The sequence below is a fragment of the Chanodichthys erythropterus genome, chromosome 6 (genome assembly GCF_024489055.1).
Source record: "Chanodichthys erythropterus isolate Z2021 chromosome 6, ASM2448905v1, whole genome shotgun sequence".
NCBI lineage: Eukaryota > Metazoa > Chordata > Actinopteri > Cypriniformes > Xenocyprididae > Chanodichthys > Chanodichthys erythropterus.
Window position 1 is genome coordinate 1,570,001 of NC_090226.1, and position 19,575 is coordinate 1,589,575.

A 19,575-nucleotide genomic window follows, 5' to 3' on the forward strand; every position below is an offset into this window, starting at 1 on the left:
CTTATTGTTTCCCCTGAAAATCCAGACAATACTATCTGTATGTTGCAGGACAGGGTGTGGTTTGTTTTGAGGTCAGCAAACAAAGATTTTGAGGATACAGGAAACGCCAATAAATCAACAATCCCTGAACTCTCACAACCCATATCAGTCGCCTCGTTCCTTCAGGCCTGAGCTGATTTTTTTTGTTGTTTTTTTTTTGCTCTGTTTACTATCTCAAGCATTACTATTTTACTATTCTAAGCAATGTGACCCAAGACTTTTTGACCTCACAACCACCCAGAATGCCCTAGTCAAGTGCAGTAGTGAGTAAACACCTCTCACATTTAATACAGAAAGTGTAAAAATCTCAGTTTGTCACCTGAGCATCATCTTCAGCAGATTTCAGCCTACATCTCAGTGACTTATGTTGTATGTAATAGCATTCATTGAATAGTTAGCATGAATGTGGTGGTTATATTCTAGCATGCACGTTGATGCAATGGAGAATTCATTTTTCCAATGTTCTCCTTTTTGAAATATACTAGTAAGAACCTTTTATGCATAAGCTTTAGCATATACCGTCACAATGATAGTGACTAATTTGACCTCTTGACCTTATCAGCAATCCAGACTCCAGTATTGATTTATCTGAACAGGCTTAGAGACGCTCAAAGGCAGATGTAGGTTGTCATTCACTTGACTTTGCCATTGCATATATTAAATCCCATTTTCCATTTTTCTCCCTGTAAGTGTTAACAGCAAAGTATTATATAGCTATTATATTGAAGCTGCCAGTTAAAATTATTATAATTTTTTTTATTTCCTATTTTTATTTTTATTTTTATAATTGTTTTAAAATTTGATTTTGATTATTGTTTTATTTTATTTATTATTTTATTTTTATTTATATATTTTATTATTTATAATTTTTTATTTTTTAAATTTAATTTAATTTAAATTTATGATTTTATTTTTACTTATTTATTATTTATTATTTTATTTTTATTTATTATTTTTATTTTATTATTTTATTTTGTTTTATTATTTTTTTAATGTATTTTATTTTATTTTAATGCATTTTATTTCTTATTTTATTTTATTTTATTTATTATTTATTTATTTTATTTTGCCAAAAAAGTTTTCACACTTTGACACTTTCCTGAAGATCTTGAGATCAAGCATAGGAATCGCCTTTGAGAATTAGCTCAAAATATCATGAAAATAATGTTGCAATGTAAAAAATCAAAATTTTCCCTCAAGAATACTTGTATACATTTTCCTTCTAGGTATTATAAAGCCATTCATATTGAATCCAGCAGGTATTTAAGAGGTCATAAACACTCGATGAGCTGCGTTTGATGAATTTATAACACGTCCATTCATACATCCAAACAGATTTAGGCGGGATTGTAGCGCGAGGGGCCGCGGGACGTGTTTACCCAACGTTAAGTCCAGATGCCGCCGCATTCCTGCAGCCTTCCCCGCGGTTTCTGCCGGGGCCGAGGGGAGGAACACTGCCGTCATTGTTTGCCCTACCCACAGTCCTCTGGGAGTATCCGCAGGCCCGGCTAATATGTAGCGTTTGGTGGCATTGGCTGCGATGTTATCGGCTCACAATGCAGCCATAGTTGAGCGGCACGTCAGACCCAACGGAGGAGGGAGAAACAGGTCGCAACCAGGTCGATTGAGAGAAAAGTGAAGATCTTTTCAGTTTCTTGATTTGACGACATCTTTGCTGAAGATCTTGTGATGCTCAAATCTTCAGATCAGACGCTCAAGCTGAATTTATTTAATCAAAATGCATTTTTGTTTGACAAAATATTTTATTTTATTTGCAAAAAAGTATATTCAATTTAAAAAAAAATAAGATTATATTTAATAACATTAATTTATTACATTTATTTCAATGTCATTATAACATTTTATTTTATTTTGAGTAAAAAGAATAGTTATTTTTACTATCTCAATTGTTTCTAGACAGCATGGAGTAAACAGAGAACAGACATAAAGTAATTTTAAAATAATTATTTAAAAAGTAATTCATTTTAATTTATTTAATTATACAAAATATTTTATTTTATTTGCAATAAAAAGTATACTAAATTTAAAATTGAATAAATGTAATTTATTTTTAATAAAATGTATTTATTAATTTAATTTTAATTACATTATAAAATTATTTTTTATTTTTAGTTATTAGTTATTTTTAATATATCAATTGTTTCTCCTAGACAGCACTGAGTAAACAGAGAACACACATAAAAAAATTATTTTAAATTATTGAAAAACTTAATTAATTATTTTTTATTTATTTAATTAATTAATTTATTTAATTAAAATGCATTTTCATTGTACATAAGTATTTATTTTATTTGCAATAAAAAATATATTAAATTTAAAATTTAAAAATAAATGTATTTCAAAAAATGAATTTATTACATTTATTTTAATTTCATTATAAAATTTTATTTTATTTTGAATAAAAATAAGTTATTGTTATTATCTCCATTGTTTCTAATAGACAGCACTGAGTAAAAAGAGAGCAGAAATAAAAATATTTTTAAAAAAGTAATTAATTTTTATTATTGAATTAAAATGCATTTTCATTATATAAAATATTTTTTTATTTTTTTATTTGCAATAAAATGTATAGTGTTATATCAATTGTTTCTCTTAGACAGCACTGAGTAAATAGGGAACGGACATAAAAAGTAATTTTAAAAAAAAGCATTTTCATTATACAAAATATTTCATTTTATTTGCAATAAAAAGTATAATTCTTTTTTAATCTCAGTTATTTCACTGACAATAAACAGACTCTTTGCTGAACATCTTAAAACTCTCAGATCGTGAAATCAGATGTTCAAGCGGAAGAAGGAACAAAAAGTTATCTGTTTTTCCTGCTGACTCTGTTGAAATATGTAGTTTTTTCCTCATCCAGGAAAAACATGCATTCTGAAATGTTGTGGTTTGGACTGAGTTTATAAATGTGAGTTTGCATGAACCCAGAGGAAGAGCGTGTGGCTCAGAGTTTGATCTTTCACAGATTTAATGAATCTCTCAGTTATATTTCACTGAAATATCTTTGTCTCAGATGTTTCTCCTAACATTGGAGAGATAAAAACAGATGCAAATGATTGTGGAGAAACTTCAATAAAGTGCATATAATGACTTTCAAGGAGATACAACCGAGATATTAGGTCTCATGTCAGATGTTTATTGTGTTTGTGTGTGATGCGTTTAAACATGTGGTCCGTGTGGCAGAAGAGCAGAAGAAATCCGTCAGACGTCTGGTCAGCATTTTCTGTGTGTGTTTATAATGTGTAAGAGTGTGTATGAAGCTTGACATGAGAGATGAGGTCTCCACGTTCTGATTCCATGTATAATTTGCTTTCATAGCCGTTCAGTCGCCTTTGGAGGAAATCCATCATCGGTTCTGCACATGCTGTTCGAGTGTGTTTCTCATTGTTTGAAGCAGAAGTCTATACAGCACACACACATACACATCTCTGCTTGAGCTTCAGACAGAAGATGATGATTCTCACGAAACCTGTCAAGAACGTTAGTCTGGGCACCTCAAAATGAAAGAAATTTTATATATATATATATATATATATATATATATATATATATAATTTTTACTGGGGTGAATGTGTTTAATTGTTATGATAATAATGGAAAATAATGAAAAAAGAATATATATATGTGTGTGTGTGTGTGTGTGTGTGTGTGTCTATATATGTATGTATATATATATATATATATATATATATATATATATATATATATGAAGACTTCAGATGCAAAAGCCTCTAAGTGGCATCTGAAATTTCTTCTAAAATGAGCATTTTGACCAAGCTTGTATGATATGTTCAGTAATTTCACTTTAATGCCAATGAAAATGACCTATTAATTGCCATTTTTTTACATACAAACTTGATAAAAATGCTAAATTAGAAGAAATTTCAGATGCCACTTAGAGGCTTTTGCATCTGAAGTTTTCATATATATATATATATATATATATATATATATATATATATATATATATATATATATATATATATTTAATTATTTGACATTATTATCATAACAATTAAGCGCATTCACCCCAATAAAAATTACCATATTGAAAATCAGAATTAGTCAAAAACAAAACCTTATTTTTAAAATTATTTTATTTTATTTCATTTTATTATTTTATTTAATATTTTATTTCATGTCATAATTTATTTGTAAATATTTATTTTATTTTTAATAAAAATTTTTATTTCATGTTATTTATTTATTTCATTTTTATTTTATTTATTTATTTTATTTCATGTCTTATTTCATGTTTTATTTTATTAATTTTTTATTATTTTATTTCATATTTTATTTCATGTCATAATTTATTTTTATTGATTTATTTTATTATTTAGTTTAATTTTAATTAAATTTTTTATTTCATGTTTTATTTCATGTCATAATTTATTTTTATTGTTTTATTTTATTATTTAGCTTTTTTATTTAATTTATTTTTTATTTCATGTCATGGTTCATTTTTATTTGTTTATTTATGTTGTTTTATTTCATGTTATAATTTATTTTTATTTATTTTTATTTTTATTGTCTTATTTCATAATATATTTTATTTATTTTTTATTTTTTATTTTATTTCACGTTTTATTACATGTCATAATTTATTTTTATTTATTTATTTTGTTTTATTCCGTGTTATAATTTATAATTTATTTTATTTAATTTTTATTTTATTTCATGTCTTATTTTATGTTTTATTTTATTAATTTTTTATTTATTATTTTATTTCATGTCATAATTCATTTTTATTTATTTATGTTGTTTTATTTTGTGTTATAATTTATTTTTATTTATTATTATTTATTTTATTTTTTATTTTATTTCATGTCTTATTTCATATTATATTTTATAAATTTTTTATTTATTATTTTATTTCATGTTTTATTTTATTTTATTCATTTTGTTTTCATTTATTCTGGAGGGTGGAACACGTTCCCCGTGTCTTGATATCGTCCCAGCTGTGGATGCGTTTGTCCTCTGTCCTGCTTCACTGGCAGATGTTCCTCTTCCTCTGTTTGTTGATTCTGTTGTGTTTCGGGTCGGGCTGTCACAGGACGACCTCTCCCTCCATTCTCTCTCCCCCCGTTCTTGTCCAGTGATCCCGGTCTCAGACGGACCCTCGCTGTGGATGGTTAGGAGGGAAGGTGCGGTCAGTCTGTTGTCTTTAAGGCATAGGGGTCAACCAGGAAAAACGCTCTCGTCTCGCCGCTGAGGCGGGAAAACAATTGAATCAGAGTCTTACGTCTGTGTGAGGACGAGGAATGCAATAACAGGAAAATTGGGAGGATTATAAATAAATGTGTGCATTTGAACCGCTCACCCGTGGGCGGAGCACCGTAGACCCGCATAAACAAACACACGGCCGCCCCTTTGTCTGCTTTACATTGTTCACTGCGTTTGATTGGTGGGGAAATTGTCTGCTGGCACATGAATTATGGGATCATGGTGGAAAAGGCCAAAAGGAGCAAGAAAGTGGTTGAACATTTGGCAGGGCGAACATCAGGGTTTTGGGTTGCGACATGGTTGATTGTGACTATTTAAAATCATTTGATTCTTCATCCAGAAACAGTCATTAGTATTTGGGAATGTTTTTTGGGGGTGGGAAATGTTGCAATGTTTGTGGACCATTACAACGGCCTCGTTTCTTCCTAGAAGATCTAGTTCATTCCTGTCTAAATATAGCACATATAAAACACAGTTCAGCTGCAGAATCTGGTGTCTGTAGATGATAAATAATATGGAAAATGGTAATTCATAGGATTATTACCTTGCTCGTTTAACCATAAATAGCGCACAGCTAATCAAGTATATTATATAAAATTATAAAATATTGTTTATGGAAACATGTGAAATGTATTTACTTATTTAACAACATATTTTATTTAAAGTATTGTTTAAATAATATATTTTAATAAAAAGTGTATTAAAATTAATAAATTATTATTATTTTAAGATATATTTTATTAAATAATATTTTCATATTAAATCATTGTGTATTAAAATTAATTAAAATAAAAATAAGAATTATTTTTTTACTTATTAATTTAAATTAGCTTAAATTATATTTTGTATTACAAATTGTATTACAATTCAGAGATAATTGCATTATTATTATTTTCATTTATTTCTTTTAATATATATTTTTATATTAAATAATTTTAAATTAAATTATTTATGTATTTGCTTACTAATTATTTAACTTATATAACAATATCTTATTTAAAGTATTGTTTAAATACTTTAAATAAAATATTTATTATTTTTATTATTATTTATTTTAAAATATATTTTATTTAAATAATATTTTATATATATATTTTTATATTAAATATTTGTGTATTAAAATTAATTTATTTATTTACTTACTAATTATTTTACTTATTTAACACTATATTTTATTTAAAGTATTGTTGTATTACAATAAATAAAAATAAATTGAGATAATTGTATTATTATATATTTTAAAATATATTTTATTTAAATAATATGTTATTTTAAGTCATTTTGTATTAAAATTATTAAAATAAAATGTATATTATTTATTTATTTAAAAATATATTTTTTTAAATTCTTAATGTAATATTTTGTTAAATATAATTGTATAATTTATTTTAAAACATATTTTATTTAAATAATGTTATTTTAAGTCATTTTGTATTAAAATTATTAAAATAAAATGTATATTATTTATTTATTTAAATTCTTAATTTAATATTTTATGTTAAATAATTAAAAAATAAATGTTAGATAATTGTTTTATTATCATTATTAATAAACTTTTGAACATTGTCGTATTTTATAATATGGCTTTTGCTGCAGTTTTATTAAAGCAATCCGCTCCAGCAGGTCCACTCCAGTGTAATTAAGAAGATGTTTAAGAGGTGCTTAATAACAGCACTTAACCGTGGTAAAACTAGTTATTCTGAGTTCCAGCGGTCACATGTCAGATTCAGCGCTGTCTCTGTTGTCCTCCTGCAGATGAGCGAGAGGCCGTGCAGAAGAAGACCTTCACCAAATGGGTGAACTCACACCTGGCACGCGTGTCGTGTCGGATCACGGATCTGTACATGGACCTGCGAGACGGACGGATGCTCATCAAGCTGCTGGAGGTGTTGTCCGGAGAGAGACTGGTGAGTGATGATGTCATCAGTGGGGCGGGGCCTCTAAATGAGCATAAATGATAATACTCTCGTTTGACTGTGGGTGGCCGCCTCGGCCGCTTGAAGACGTGTTATTATGCTGTCATTCTTTGTCCATGAGTCAAATTCCTCCTTTCAAATCACTATTTTCGAGTCGTGTTTGGATGACGACCCCAGTGGTTTTGCTTTCACTCAGGCGATTAACCATCTGCGTCATCTAATTGCCTGAAACGGTTCTTTCCTGTCCAGGGACTCAGACTTTTGAGAAAACAGACAGCTTTAAGAGAATTACACACAGCTCTGGAGTAAATCGTTCTCTAGTTATGAGAACTGACCTGGACATGTTCTTCGACTATAAATTACCAGCTGTACGTTCCCATGACTTCATTCCCGAGTGCCAGACGTCTCCTCCTCAGTTAAACTCTAGCGTCTGTGTCAGCAGGTCACGACCTTTTTGTTTGAAGCGCTCTGTTAAGCCATCTTAACAGGGTCAGAACTGATAAGGCGCTGAATACACCAAACATTTGACTAGCGAGGTTGTGTTTCTGTCCTGGAGGTTGTTGTGTTCAGCGTCTCGTTCTGCGTGTCTTTTACTAATTCGCCACATGCGGTTAAAATGCATTGTGGTTAAAAGAACAAAAGATTAGCTACAAAAGAAATGAAATTTGAGATAATTGCATTATTATTATTTTCATTTATTTTAATATATATTTTATATGTATTGTTATATTAAATAATTTTTAATTAAATTATTTATTTATTTACTTACTAATTATTTTACTTATTTAACACTATATTTTATTTAAAGTATTGTTTAAATATTTTTTTATTAAAACTTGTATTACAATTAATAAAAATAAATTGAGATAATTGTATCATTATTTATTTTAAAAGATATTTTATTTAAATAATATTTTATATATATTTTTATATTAAATATTTGTGTATTAAAATTAAAATTATTTATTTATTTACTTACTAATTATTTTACTTATTTAACACTATATTTTATTTAAAGTATTGTTTAAATATTTTTATAAAAACCTTGTATTAAAATTAATAAAAATAAATTGATAATTGTATTATTTATTTTAAAAGATATTTTATTTAAATAATATTTTATATATATTTTATATTAAATATTTGTGTATTAAAATTAATTAAATTATTTATTTATTTACTTACTAATTATTTTACTTATTTAACACTATATTTTATTTAAAGTATTGTTTAAATATTTTTTATAAAAAAAACTTGTATTAAAATTAATAAAAATAAATTGATGATTGTATTATTTATTTTAAAATATATTTTATTTAAATAATATTTTATATTAAGTCATTTTGTATTAAATTTATTAAAAAAAATATTTATTTAAATTTATTACTGTTGTACAGTAGAATTCAGCTACAACTCAATGTAATAATAATACTAACACTAATAATAATAATAAATTATAATTAAATTTTAATCAAGGACTAATCACAATTTTTTTTTAAATTTTAACACAGAATTTGTGAAAAACAAAACATTTCATAGAAATGATTTATATATATATATATATATATATATATATATATATATATATATATATATATATATATATATATATATATATATATATATATTGTTGTTTTTGTGAATTCAATTAATTAGACATTGATTATATTTAGCTTTTTGATTATTTATGTAAACAATTAAGTCCAGAAAACAGAATTTGGTAAAAAAAAATAAAATAAAATGGAATTTGAGAAGAATAAATATTTCATAGGGCCCTAAAAAATTAAATTTTTGTTAAACCTTTAATAAATTGTTGTTAAATAATATAATTTTTATGATTTCAATTAATTAGACACGCCTTTTGATTGCTACAATTAAATTTAGCCATTAAAATGAAGTCCCAAAAAATTAAAACGGGAAAAAACAGAATCCAGAAAAATTTATCCGGAAAAAAAAACTGAATTTGGAAAAAAATAAAACATTTCATCGGGCCTAAAAGTGGAATAAAGTTATTTAGAATAATAACATTTTCTTTAAACTAAGATCATTTCTCACTAAAAGGATTTTTGGGAAATCAAGCATGGATGGTATCGCTGCAAAAACACTTCCTAAGAAGAGTGTACCAACATGGAAATTACTTTAGGAACATCAAGACTAATTGATTCAGGACTTACGTGTGTGTGTGTGTGTGAATCACATGTAACCGCAGCATTTGTTCACACACACTTTCACTATCTCCCAAGGTTCTTGATCAAATAACGACGGAAACACCTTCCTCTGTGTTACTCACCAAGGCCACGAGTCACATCCTAAAATTAGACATTTTTGTGATCTATCACACACTTCCTCTGTCTTTTCCTGAAACCAAGGTCTGTGGTTGAAGGCGGTGAAACTCATCGCTGTCGTTGGCGAGCGGTCAAAGTGTGGCTTGAGTTTCAGACCCTGTCAAGATTGGTTTACACAAGCAAATTAAGCAAGAAACCTCTACCCAGAATGCACCCCGTGCTGGATTTCTGAGCCATCGATACCAGCGCTGACTGTGTTTGTGCTTCGTTTCATTTCAGGTGTAACTGTATCAACTGTTTATTGAAGAAACATTGTCATAAATTTCCTTCAGGTGTGTCAGTACTTCCCCTTTATCTGCTTAATCAAACTCTCCCTGCCCATCCGTCATCTCAGAGTCTGTAAATATGACACCAGCGGGCCGCGGTCCATGTGTTTGAACGCTTGTTTTTGTCGAGACTTGTATGCGGGTTCATCCAAACAAAACACTAATTCATCACAAACGTGTTCTTGATGATGAATAAAAGAGTCACAAACGTTTTAAATAAAGCATGTGTTCTTTAAGTAAAGTAAGTGTATATTTTGTCTAGGTTATGAATTGCCTACATCAATATCCACCTTATTTTTCAACGCGGAAGTAAGGTGTTTTCTGGGAATGTGCGAGACTTTTATTAGGGAAATAACGAGAAGAACATCAAAGTGCAGTAAACCTGTTTGCACTCCAAACCAGCGTGTTTATAATTAAGACAATACATTAAAATAATAATGCAGTTTGCAGTGTGAAGCAGCTTTTTTGTACTGCTATAAATAACTGGAAACGAATGATCTGGATCCCAGACACATTACTGGAAAAATAAGGTGGATAAGGTTGGCAAATATCACTTTTTAAAAAAGGATTAAGCAAATCTGTAGACTAAACATGTAAATGAACAGCAAGAATGCATTAAAGGTATTCGGGTTTCAGTGGGAAAGGTGTCATTTAAGCGGCTCCTAAAGTAATAATTAACCATTTTTACAACGAAAGTGATGCAATCAAAAACCAACTTTAGCTCGATAATCATTTTTTCTGTTGTCAGTGTGAAGCTGCTTTGAAACAATATGTATTATGAAAAGAGCGATATAAATGAAGATGACTTCAAAAAATGACAAAATGTGTCTCTAGAAAAAATGTATATGTATATACAATTAAAATAAACTAATATATCATAAAAATAGAATAAAATAAAAAATAAAAATATTGAATTTTATATATATATATATATATATATATATATATATATATATATATATATATATATATATATATATATAATAAAAATAAATATATTAAATATGTAATATAATACAATTTCATGATGCAGGCATTGTACACAAATATGCAAAAAGGTGACTTATAAAAATATATTGTTTAACTAGATAAAAAAAGTTTTTCGAGGCAAACTTTAAGTTGGCTTGAAAAAGCCGGTCCAGAAAGTTTGAAGCAGTTTTAAAAGTTTTCAGTTTGAAAGTTTCAGTATTAGTTTAGTAATTTTGATAGAGTACTAGGGTGCTCTGTGTGGTTGCTAAGGTGTTGCTATGCGGTTGCTAGGGTACTCTGAGTGGTTGCTAGGGTACTTGGGGTGGTTGCTAGGGTGTTGCTATGCGGTTGCTAGGGTACTCGGGATGGTTGCTAAGGTATTCTTGGTGGTTGCTAGGGTGTTGCTATGCAGTTGCTAGGGTGTTGCTATGTGGTTGCTAAGGTACTCGGGGTGGTCACTAGGGTGTTGCTATGCGGTTGCTAAGGTACTCAGGGTGGTCGCTATGGTGTTGCTATGTGGTTGCTAGGGTACTCGGGGTGGTTGATAGGGTGTTGCTAGATTTAGTTTGATAGATAGATAGATTTAGATAGATAGATAGATAGATAGATAGATAGATAGATAGATAGATAGATAGATAGTTTTAAAAGTTTTCAGTTTGAAAGTTTCAGTTTCAGTTTAGTAATTTTGATAGAGTACTAGGGTGCTCTGTGTGGTTGCTAAGGTGTTGCTATTTGGTTGTTAGGGTACTCTGAGTGGTTGCTATGGTACTTGGGGTGGTTGCTAGGGTGTTGCTATGCGGTTGCTAGGGTACTCGGGATGGTTGCTAAGGTATTCTGGGTGGTTGCTATGGTGTTGCTATGCAGTTGCTAGGGTGTTGCTATGTGGTTGCTAAGGTACTCGGGGTGATCACTAGGGTGTTGCTATGCAGTTGCTAAGGTACTCAGGGTGGTCGCTATGGTGTTGCTATGTGGTTGCTAGGGTACTCGGGGTGGTCGCTATGGTGTTGCTATGCGGTTGCTAGGATACTCGGGTGGTCGCTATGGTGTTGCTATGCGGTTGCTAGGGTACTCGGGGTGGTTGATAGGGTCTTGCTAGAGTTAGTTTGATCGATAGATAGATAGATAGATAGATAGATAGATAGATAGATAGAACGATAGAACGATAGAACGATAGATAGATAGATAGATAGAACGATAGATAGATAGATAGAACAATAGATAGATAGATAGATAGATAGAAAGAACGATAGAACGATAGAACAATAGATAGATAGATAGAACGATAGATAGAACGATAGAACGATAGATATATAGATATAGATATAGATAGATAGATAGAACGATAGATAGATAGATAGATAGATAGATAGATAGATAGATAGATAGATAGATAGATAGATAGATAGATAGAAAGAACGATAGATAGAACGATAGAACGATAGATATATAGATAGATAGATAGATAAATAGATAGAAAGAACGATAGAACGATAGAACAATAGATAGATAGATAGATAGAACGATAGATATATAGAGATAGATAGATAGATAGATAGATAGATAGATAGATAGAACGATAGATAGAACGATAGATAGATAGATAGAACGATAGATAGAACGATAGAACGATAGATAGATAGATAGATAGATAGATAGATAGATAGATAGATAGATAGATAGATAGATAGATAGATAGATAGATAGATAGATAGATAGATAGACATTGTTGATTTTGTCGTCAGTGAACAGAAGTTGTAATTGTAGTTTTCAGTGTATCAGTCTCTCATCTGTGATGGTGTCGTGTGATTGGCTCACAGTCAGTCCTGCTTTCACAGGAATCGCTTCGAAAGGCAGAGCAGCTGTCAGACGCTGTCGTCCAATAGAAAACTGCTGATGTCATGCCTTGCACCGCAGTCTCTCTGTGTGTGTGTGTGTGTGTGTGTGTGTGTGTGTGTGTGTGTGTTTCAGCCTCTGCAGGAGGTCCTCTGACCCGCTCTGAAAGGATCGTACCACCTGCACCTCTCAAAGGGAGGGTGGACATCCATCCCGCCTCGTTCCGCCCCGCTGCTCCTGCAGCTCGTTAGTGAAATGCTGTCGCTTCACCTTAACCGCGTCCCGGAGGATCATCTGGCGATTGAGCCGTCTCTCTCTAAGGATGATGGGATAGCCGATCCTCCAGGGACACGGGCCGCCCGACCCCTGCTCTCAGCCTCATCCATTAAATCATACAGCCGTTTCCTCGAGACAGCCGCACCTCAGTTCAAAGTCTCCTCATAAACCTTATCTGCTTTACAACCCTGTTACTCATTTATGCACGAGCTAAAAATATAAAAGGAAGCTGTAGACCTCATGCATTTCCTGCATAAAAGTTATTTTGGAGAGTTATGAAGAATTGTGGACACTATGGTCCTCTTTACTTGGCCTTAATGTAAAAAATAGGACATTCCCAATCCCTCTTGAGCCGTTTCATATATCTCTGACACGTAGCTTTTCCTGCGAGACCTTTTTTCCCTCCCGAAAGTGTCAGAAAGAAAAATAGCCGATGAACCTGTCTGCAGGAGCGACGGGAACAAAAGCCACTGCATCATTAACTCACGCTGCGGGTCAGGTTACCCGATTCTGCAGTGGAGATCCCTGTTAACCCTTTCCCGCCCTCCTGCTGTGTTTACATGTGACTCTTAAATGAACACTGACTGTAACTCATGATCTGATCCCTCCGCAGCCCAAGCCGACGAAGGGCCGCATGCGTATCCACTGCCTGGAGAACGTGGACAAAGCCCTGCAGTTCCTCAAGGAGCAGCGGGTGCACCTGGAGAACATGGGGTCACATGACATCGTCGACGGCAACCACCGACTCACGCTCGGACTCATCTGGACCATCATCCTCCGCTTCCAGGTACACAGAATATTATAAATGTGTAAAATATTATTTGTTCTGTTATTTTATGACATTTTCCCCATACTTGATATAATACTGTACTCTTAGATGTGTTATTTATTTATTTACTTAATTTTTTATTATTTATTGGAATCTTTTATTTTAAATATTTATGTTTATTTATATAGGAAATATTTACTTTGTAATATTTACATTTCTAATTAGTACTGTCAAATAGATTAATCGTGATTAATCGCACTTAAAATTTTGTAAACATATATACAAACATATATATATATATATATATATATATATATATATATATATATACACACACACATAAATATAATATATTTACAAATGTTCGTTAAGTGTGATTATTCGTGATTAATCGATCTGACAGTACTAATTTTAACACTTTTTTCCCACTTGTTATAGCACTGTACTCATATATATTATTTATTTATATTTATATACTTATTTATTTACTTAAACCATTTTTTAAATTGTTTATTGTAATCTTTATTATATAGAAAAATATTTAGTTTTTATTACTTTACATTCGAACACTTTTGTCCTACTCACTATAATACTCTTAGATTTATTATTTATTTATATTTATTTATTTATTTAGTTACTTAAACCAATTTTTATTATTTATTGAAATGATGTATTTATTTTTTAATTTCTAATATTTTACATTCACTTTTCCCCCTCACTTTAGTGCTGTACTGTTTTATTTTATTAAGATGCATTATTTATTTATTTACTTAAAAGATTCCAATAAATAATAAAAAAAATTATGTTAAATATTTATTTGTTTATTTATATAGAAAATATTAACTTTCTATTATTTACATTTTAACTAGTACTGTCAAATCGATTAATCGTGATTAATCGCACTTAAAATTTTGTAAATATATGTGTACGTATGTTATTAAAACACACACACACACACACACACATATTATATATATTTACAAACTTCTGTTAAATGCGATTATTCGTGATTAATCGATTTGACAGTACTAATTTTAACACTTTTCCCCCACTTGTTATAACACTGTACTCATATTTATTATTAATTTATATTTATATACTTATTTATTTACTTAAAATTTGTTTATTGTAATCTTTATTATATAGAATAATACTTCGTTTTTATTACTTTACATTTGAACACTTTTGTCCTACTCACTATAGTACTCTTAGATGTATTATTTATTTATATTTATTTATTTACTTAAACCAATTTTTTTATTATTTATTGAAATGATTTATTTGTTTATTATTTTTAATATAATAAATTTAATAATTTCTAATATTTTACATTCACTTTTTCCCCTCACTATAGTACTGTACTGTTTTATTTTAATAAGATGTATTATTTGTTTATATTTATTTATTTACTTAAACAATTTTTTTATATTTATTGGAATCTTTTATTTTAAATATTTATTTGTTTATTTATATAGAAAATATTTACTTTATATTATTTACACACACACACACATACATATATATTAACAAATTTTTGTTAAATGCGATTATTCATGATTAATCAATTTGACAGTAATAATTTTAATACTTTTCCCCCACTTGTTATAGTACTGTACTTATTTATTTATATTTATATACTTATTTATTTACTTAAACCATTATTTAAATTGTTTATATGGAAAAATATTTTGTTTTTATTACTTTACATTTGAACACTTTTGTCCTACTCACTATAATACTCTTAGATTTATTATTTATTTATATACTTAAACCAATTTTTATTATTTATTGAAATGATTTATTCATTTATTATTTAATTTCTAATATTTTACATTCACTTTTCCCCCTCACTATAGTACTGTACTGTTTTATTTTAAGATGTATTATTTGTTTATATTTATATTATTCATTTATTTAAACTTTATATATATTTATAATTTTTAAAATATATTAACAAAATTTTTAGAAAATATTTAATTTCTATTATGTTACATTATAACCCTTTTTTCTACTCACTATCGTACTCTACTGTTAGATGTATTATTTTTTAAATATGTTTATTTTTTTAAATAATTTTAATCTTTTCCCCAGACCCGAGTTTTGAAACCCTTGTCCTGTTCATTTTCATCACATTATAACTAAATAAATGCACAAAGCATCATTTTGTTGTTATCTTTTGTGTAACAGATCCAAGACATCAGCGTGGAGACAGAAGACAATAAAGAGAAGCGCTCAGCCAAGGACGCCCTGCTGCTGTGGTGCCAGATGAAGACCGCAGGGTGGGTCAATGTCCAGATCAAAGACTTCAGCGTATTCGTGTTCCTGATGTCTGACCGCTCTCGTTTGTGTTTCACAGCTATCCGAACGTCAACATCCACAACTTCACCACCAGCTGGCGTGATGGAATGGCGTTCAATGCCCTCATTCACAAACACAGGTACCAACTTCAGTTCACTTGCATCAAAAGCTCTGCTTTGCAAACATAATATCCTGAAATCTCAATGCTTTTGATCTTTCCAGGCCAGACCTGATTGATTTCGACAAACTGAAGAAGTCCAATGCTCACTACAACCTGCAGAACGCCTTCAACCTGGCCGAGCAGCACCTGGGTCTCACCAAACTTCTGGACCCAGAAGGTAAAGTCCATCCTGGTCTCGCAGCTTCTACACCTCGCCGTCAAACACACAATCACACCATGTGACGTCTTTTTTGCAGATATCAGCGTAGACCATCCCGATGAGAAGTCCGTCATCACTTATGTCGTCACGTACTACCATTATTTCTCCAAGATGAAGGCCTTGAAGGTGGAGGGCAAACGTATCGGAAAGGTCTGAGTCTTCAAAACACGTAAACTTCTAGAAGGTTCTCCGTTTTCTGTGAAGAAGATTTGATGATTTGAGTGTTATGTATGCTATTTATTTATTTATTTATTCGTTGATTAGATTGGTAAGAAATATAAGATATTCTTATTAAAATAAAAATTAAATGTTTTAAATAATACAATAATTAATAGATGATATTAAATAAAAGTAAATAAATAAATTCCTAATGTGCTATTAAATGTTATATATTAGTTTTGTAAGAAATATATAATACTTAATAAAACTGTAACTGTTAAATATTTAAATATTCCTATTAAAAGTAAAATAGTTTTAAAAAAATTTAATAAATAATTTAAATAAGTAAAATAGCAATGACATAATCTTAATATATTTACATATTTAATTGCAATTGGTCTTCTATCCACCTGTTTATTGACTTATTATTTTTTTAAATAAATTTATTTATCAGTTTTGTAAGAAATCTGAGATTATAATAAAATAAAATAATTAATTAATTAAATAAATACATTCCTTTTTCAGATGTAACTGTTAAATATTTAAATATTCCTATTAAAATATATATATATATATATATTTTTAAATAAATAATTAAAATAAATAAAATCATATTTGAAATGTCACCAATAGCAATGACATCATCTTAATATATTTACATATTTAATTGCAATCCTACATGTTTATTGACTTATTAATAAGTAATAATTTTAAAATCATTTTAATTAATTTATTCATCAGTTTTGTAAGAAATATGAAACTATTCAAAGATTAAACAAATAAATATATACTTTTCAAAATTCCAAAAATAAAATAAATAAATACATTCCTTTTTCAGATGTTAATAATTAAATATTCCTATTAAAAAATAGTTTTATTTAAAAAAAAATAATAATATCCTGTTTGAAATGTCACCAATAGCAATGACATAATCTTAATATATTTACATATTTAATTGCAATTGGTCTTCTATCCTACCTGTTTATTGACTTATTAATAAGTAATAGTTTAAACATTTTATTTTAAAAAATTTTATTTTTTATTTATCAGTTTTGTAAGAAATATACGATTCTTTAAAGATTCCTATTAAAATTACTTTTTAAGATGTAACCATTAAATATTTAAATATACCAATAAAAAAAATACGTATTTTAAACATTCCTATTAATATTAAATATTTTAATTTTTTCTACTCCTATTAAATATTGATATTAAATTAAAATAAAAAACAATTTTAAATAAACAATTTAAAATTGAAATAATTTAAATATATAATAATTTAAATATAATAAATATAATATAATAAATAAATACCTAATTTAAATGTAACAGTAATCTAAATATTTACATACTTAATTACAATTTTTCTGTGATAGGTTTAGTTTCTGTTGCATATTTTTAACCAATATCTGATGTGGCGTTTCATTTACATAATCAAAGTCTGAAACCTCAACTCAACTTTAACGACGGCGCATGGCGACTTTATTTCCTTCCGGAAGTGCAAAGCGAATTGACATTAAAATGTGTTTTCTAGGTGCTTGACAACGCCATCGAGACTGAGAAGATGATCGAGAAATATGAATCTCTGGCGTCCGATCTGCTGGAGTGGATTGAGCAAACCATCATCATCCTCAACAACCGCAAGTTTGCAAACTCACTAGTTGGAGTCCAGCAGCAGCTTCAGGCCTTCAACACCTACCGGACAGTGGAGAAACCGCCCAAGTGAGTGTCCACCACAGACATACAGCAGAAATGTCAGGACTAGAATGAACTGAATTTCATTTTCAACTCGTCTCTCCTCAGATTCACTGAGAAGGGCAACCTGGAGGTGCTTCTGTTTACTATCCAGAGCAAGATGAGGGCCAATAACCAGAAGGTGTACATGCCCCGAGAGGGCAAACTCATCTCAGACATCAACAAGGTGAAAATTCCCTATTTTTTGCATGTTAAAAGCATCAGTTTTGCTCCTGCTCAGATCAGACTCTGACTCCCTGTGTTGATGTGATGTTGTCGCAGGCGTGGGAGCGTCTGGAGAAGGCTGAGCACGAGCGCGAGCTGGCGTTGAGGACCGAGCTGATCCGACAGGAGAAGCTGGAGCAGCTCGCCAGACGCTTCGACCGCAAGGCTGCCATGAGGGAGACCTGGCTGAGCGAGAACCAGCGCCTCGTTTCCCAGGTTCAATCTGACAGCGTTTGCTGGATAAACAAACACACATGTGCTGCGTAATGTTACTTCAGCCTTGATTTGAAATGATGTTTTGCCCCCTGGTGGTGAAAGACTTGAATGACACACAATATAGGCGCTTGTGTACTATTTTATATTTTAATAAATAATATATTTTATTATTACACACACAATAATGTCAAAGTATAAATATAAAATAGTGCATTCAAAATTGTACTATATGTATAAATATATATATATATAATATCTTATATTAAGATATTTAATTATAATATATTTAAAAAAACACTATTTATATTTAACATGTATTATGTTATTATATTGTACATTTATATTATTATTATTATTATTTATATTACTTTTAATGAAAACAAAGGCTTTAAAAGCAAATTTTCATAACGTGTGTGTGTATATATATATATATATATATATATATATATATATATATATATATATATATATATATATATATATACACAATTTTATTATATTTCTATATTTCTGATATGATATTAAGAAATTTAATTATAATATATTAAATTTTTTAATATTATGAATTATTATATGTTCCTACTTATATTGTACATTTATATTATTATTTTTTATACAATGTTTTATGAAAACAAAGGCTTTAAAAGCTAATATAATATATATAATATAAAGCTAATATATATAAAAACAGTTTATTTATATTATATTATTTATTATGAATTATGTTCTAATTATAAATTTGTATTATTATTTATTTTATTTTTATGAAAACAGGCTTTAAAAACATGTTGTGTGTGTATTTATATATAAATTGTACTATATTTCTATGTTATGATATTAAGATATTTAATTCTAATATATTTAAAATTTATATTTATTTTGAATTATTATATGTTCTTACATATA

General features: G+C 28.9%; 1 protein-coding gene across 4 annotated transcripts in view; it reads left to right on the forward strand.

Annotated features, from left to right (window-relative positions):
• The window catches only part of sptbn1 (spectrin, beta, non-erythrocytic 1), a 113,923-nt gene that overhangs the window by 63,718 nt on the left and 30,630 nt on the right, over positions 1 to 19,575 (forward strand). For 3 of the 4 annotated variants that reach the window (XM_067387680.1, XM_067387681.1, XM_067387682.1), the window contains 9 exons: positions 7,039 to 7,190; positions 13,502 to 13,675; positions 15,845 to 15,936; positions 16,014 to 16,094; positions 16,178 to 16,293; positions 16,373 to 16,485; positions 18,029 to 18,216; positions 18,298 to 18,415; positions 18,511 to 18,669. In XM_067387680.1, the coding sequence (XP_067243781.1) occupies positions 7,039 to 7,190; positions 13,502 to 13,675; positions 15,845 to 15,936; positions 16,014 to 16,094; positions 16,178 to 16,293; positions 16,373 to 16,485; positions 18,029 to 18,216; positions 18,298 to 18,415; positions 18,511 to 18,669 (1,193 nt within the window). Of the gene's footprint in view, positions 1 to 7,038; positions 7,191 to 13,501; positions 13,676 to 15,844; positions 15,937 to 16,013; positions 16,095 to 16,177; positions 16,294 to 16,372; positions 16,505 to 18,028; positions 18,217 to 18,297; positions 18,416 to 18,510; positions 18,670 to 19,575 lie in introns of those variants that run through there. The other variant, XM_067387683.1, reaches the window with a different exon arrangement.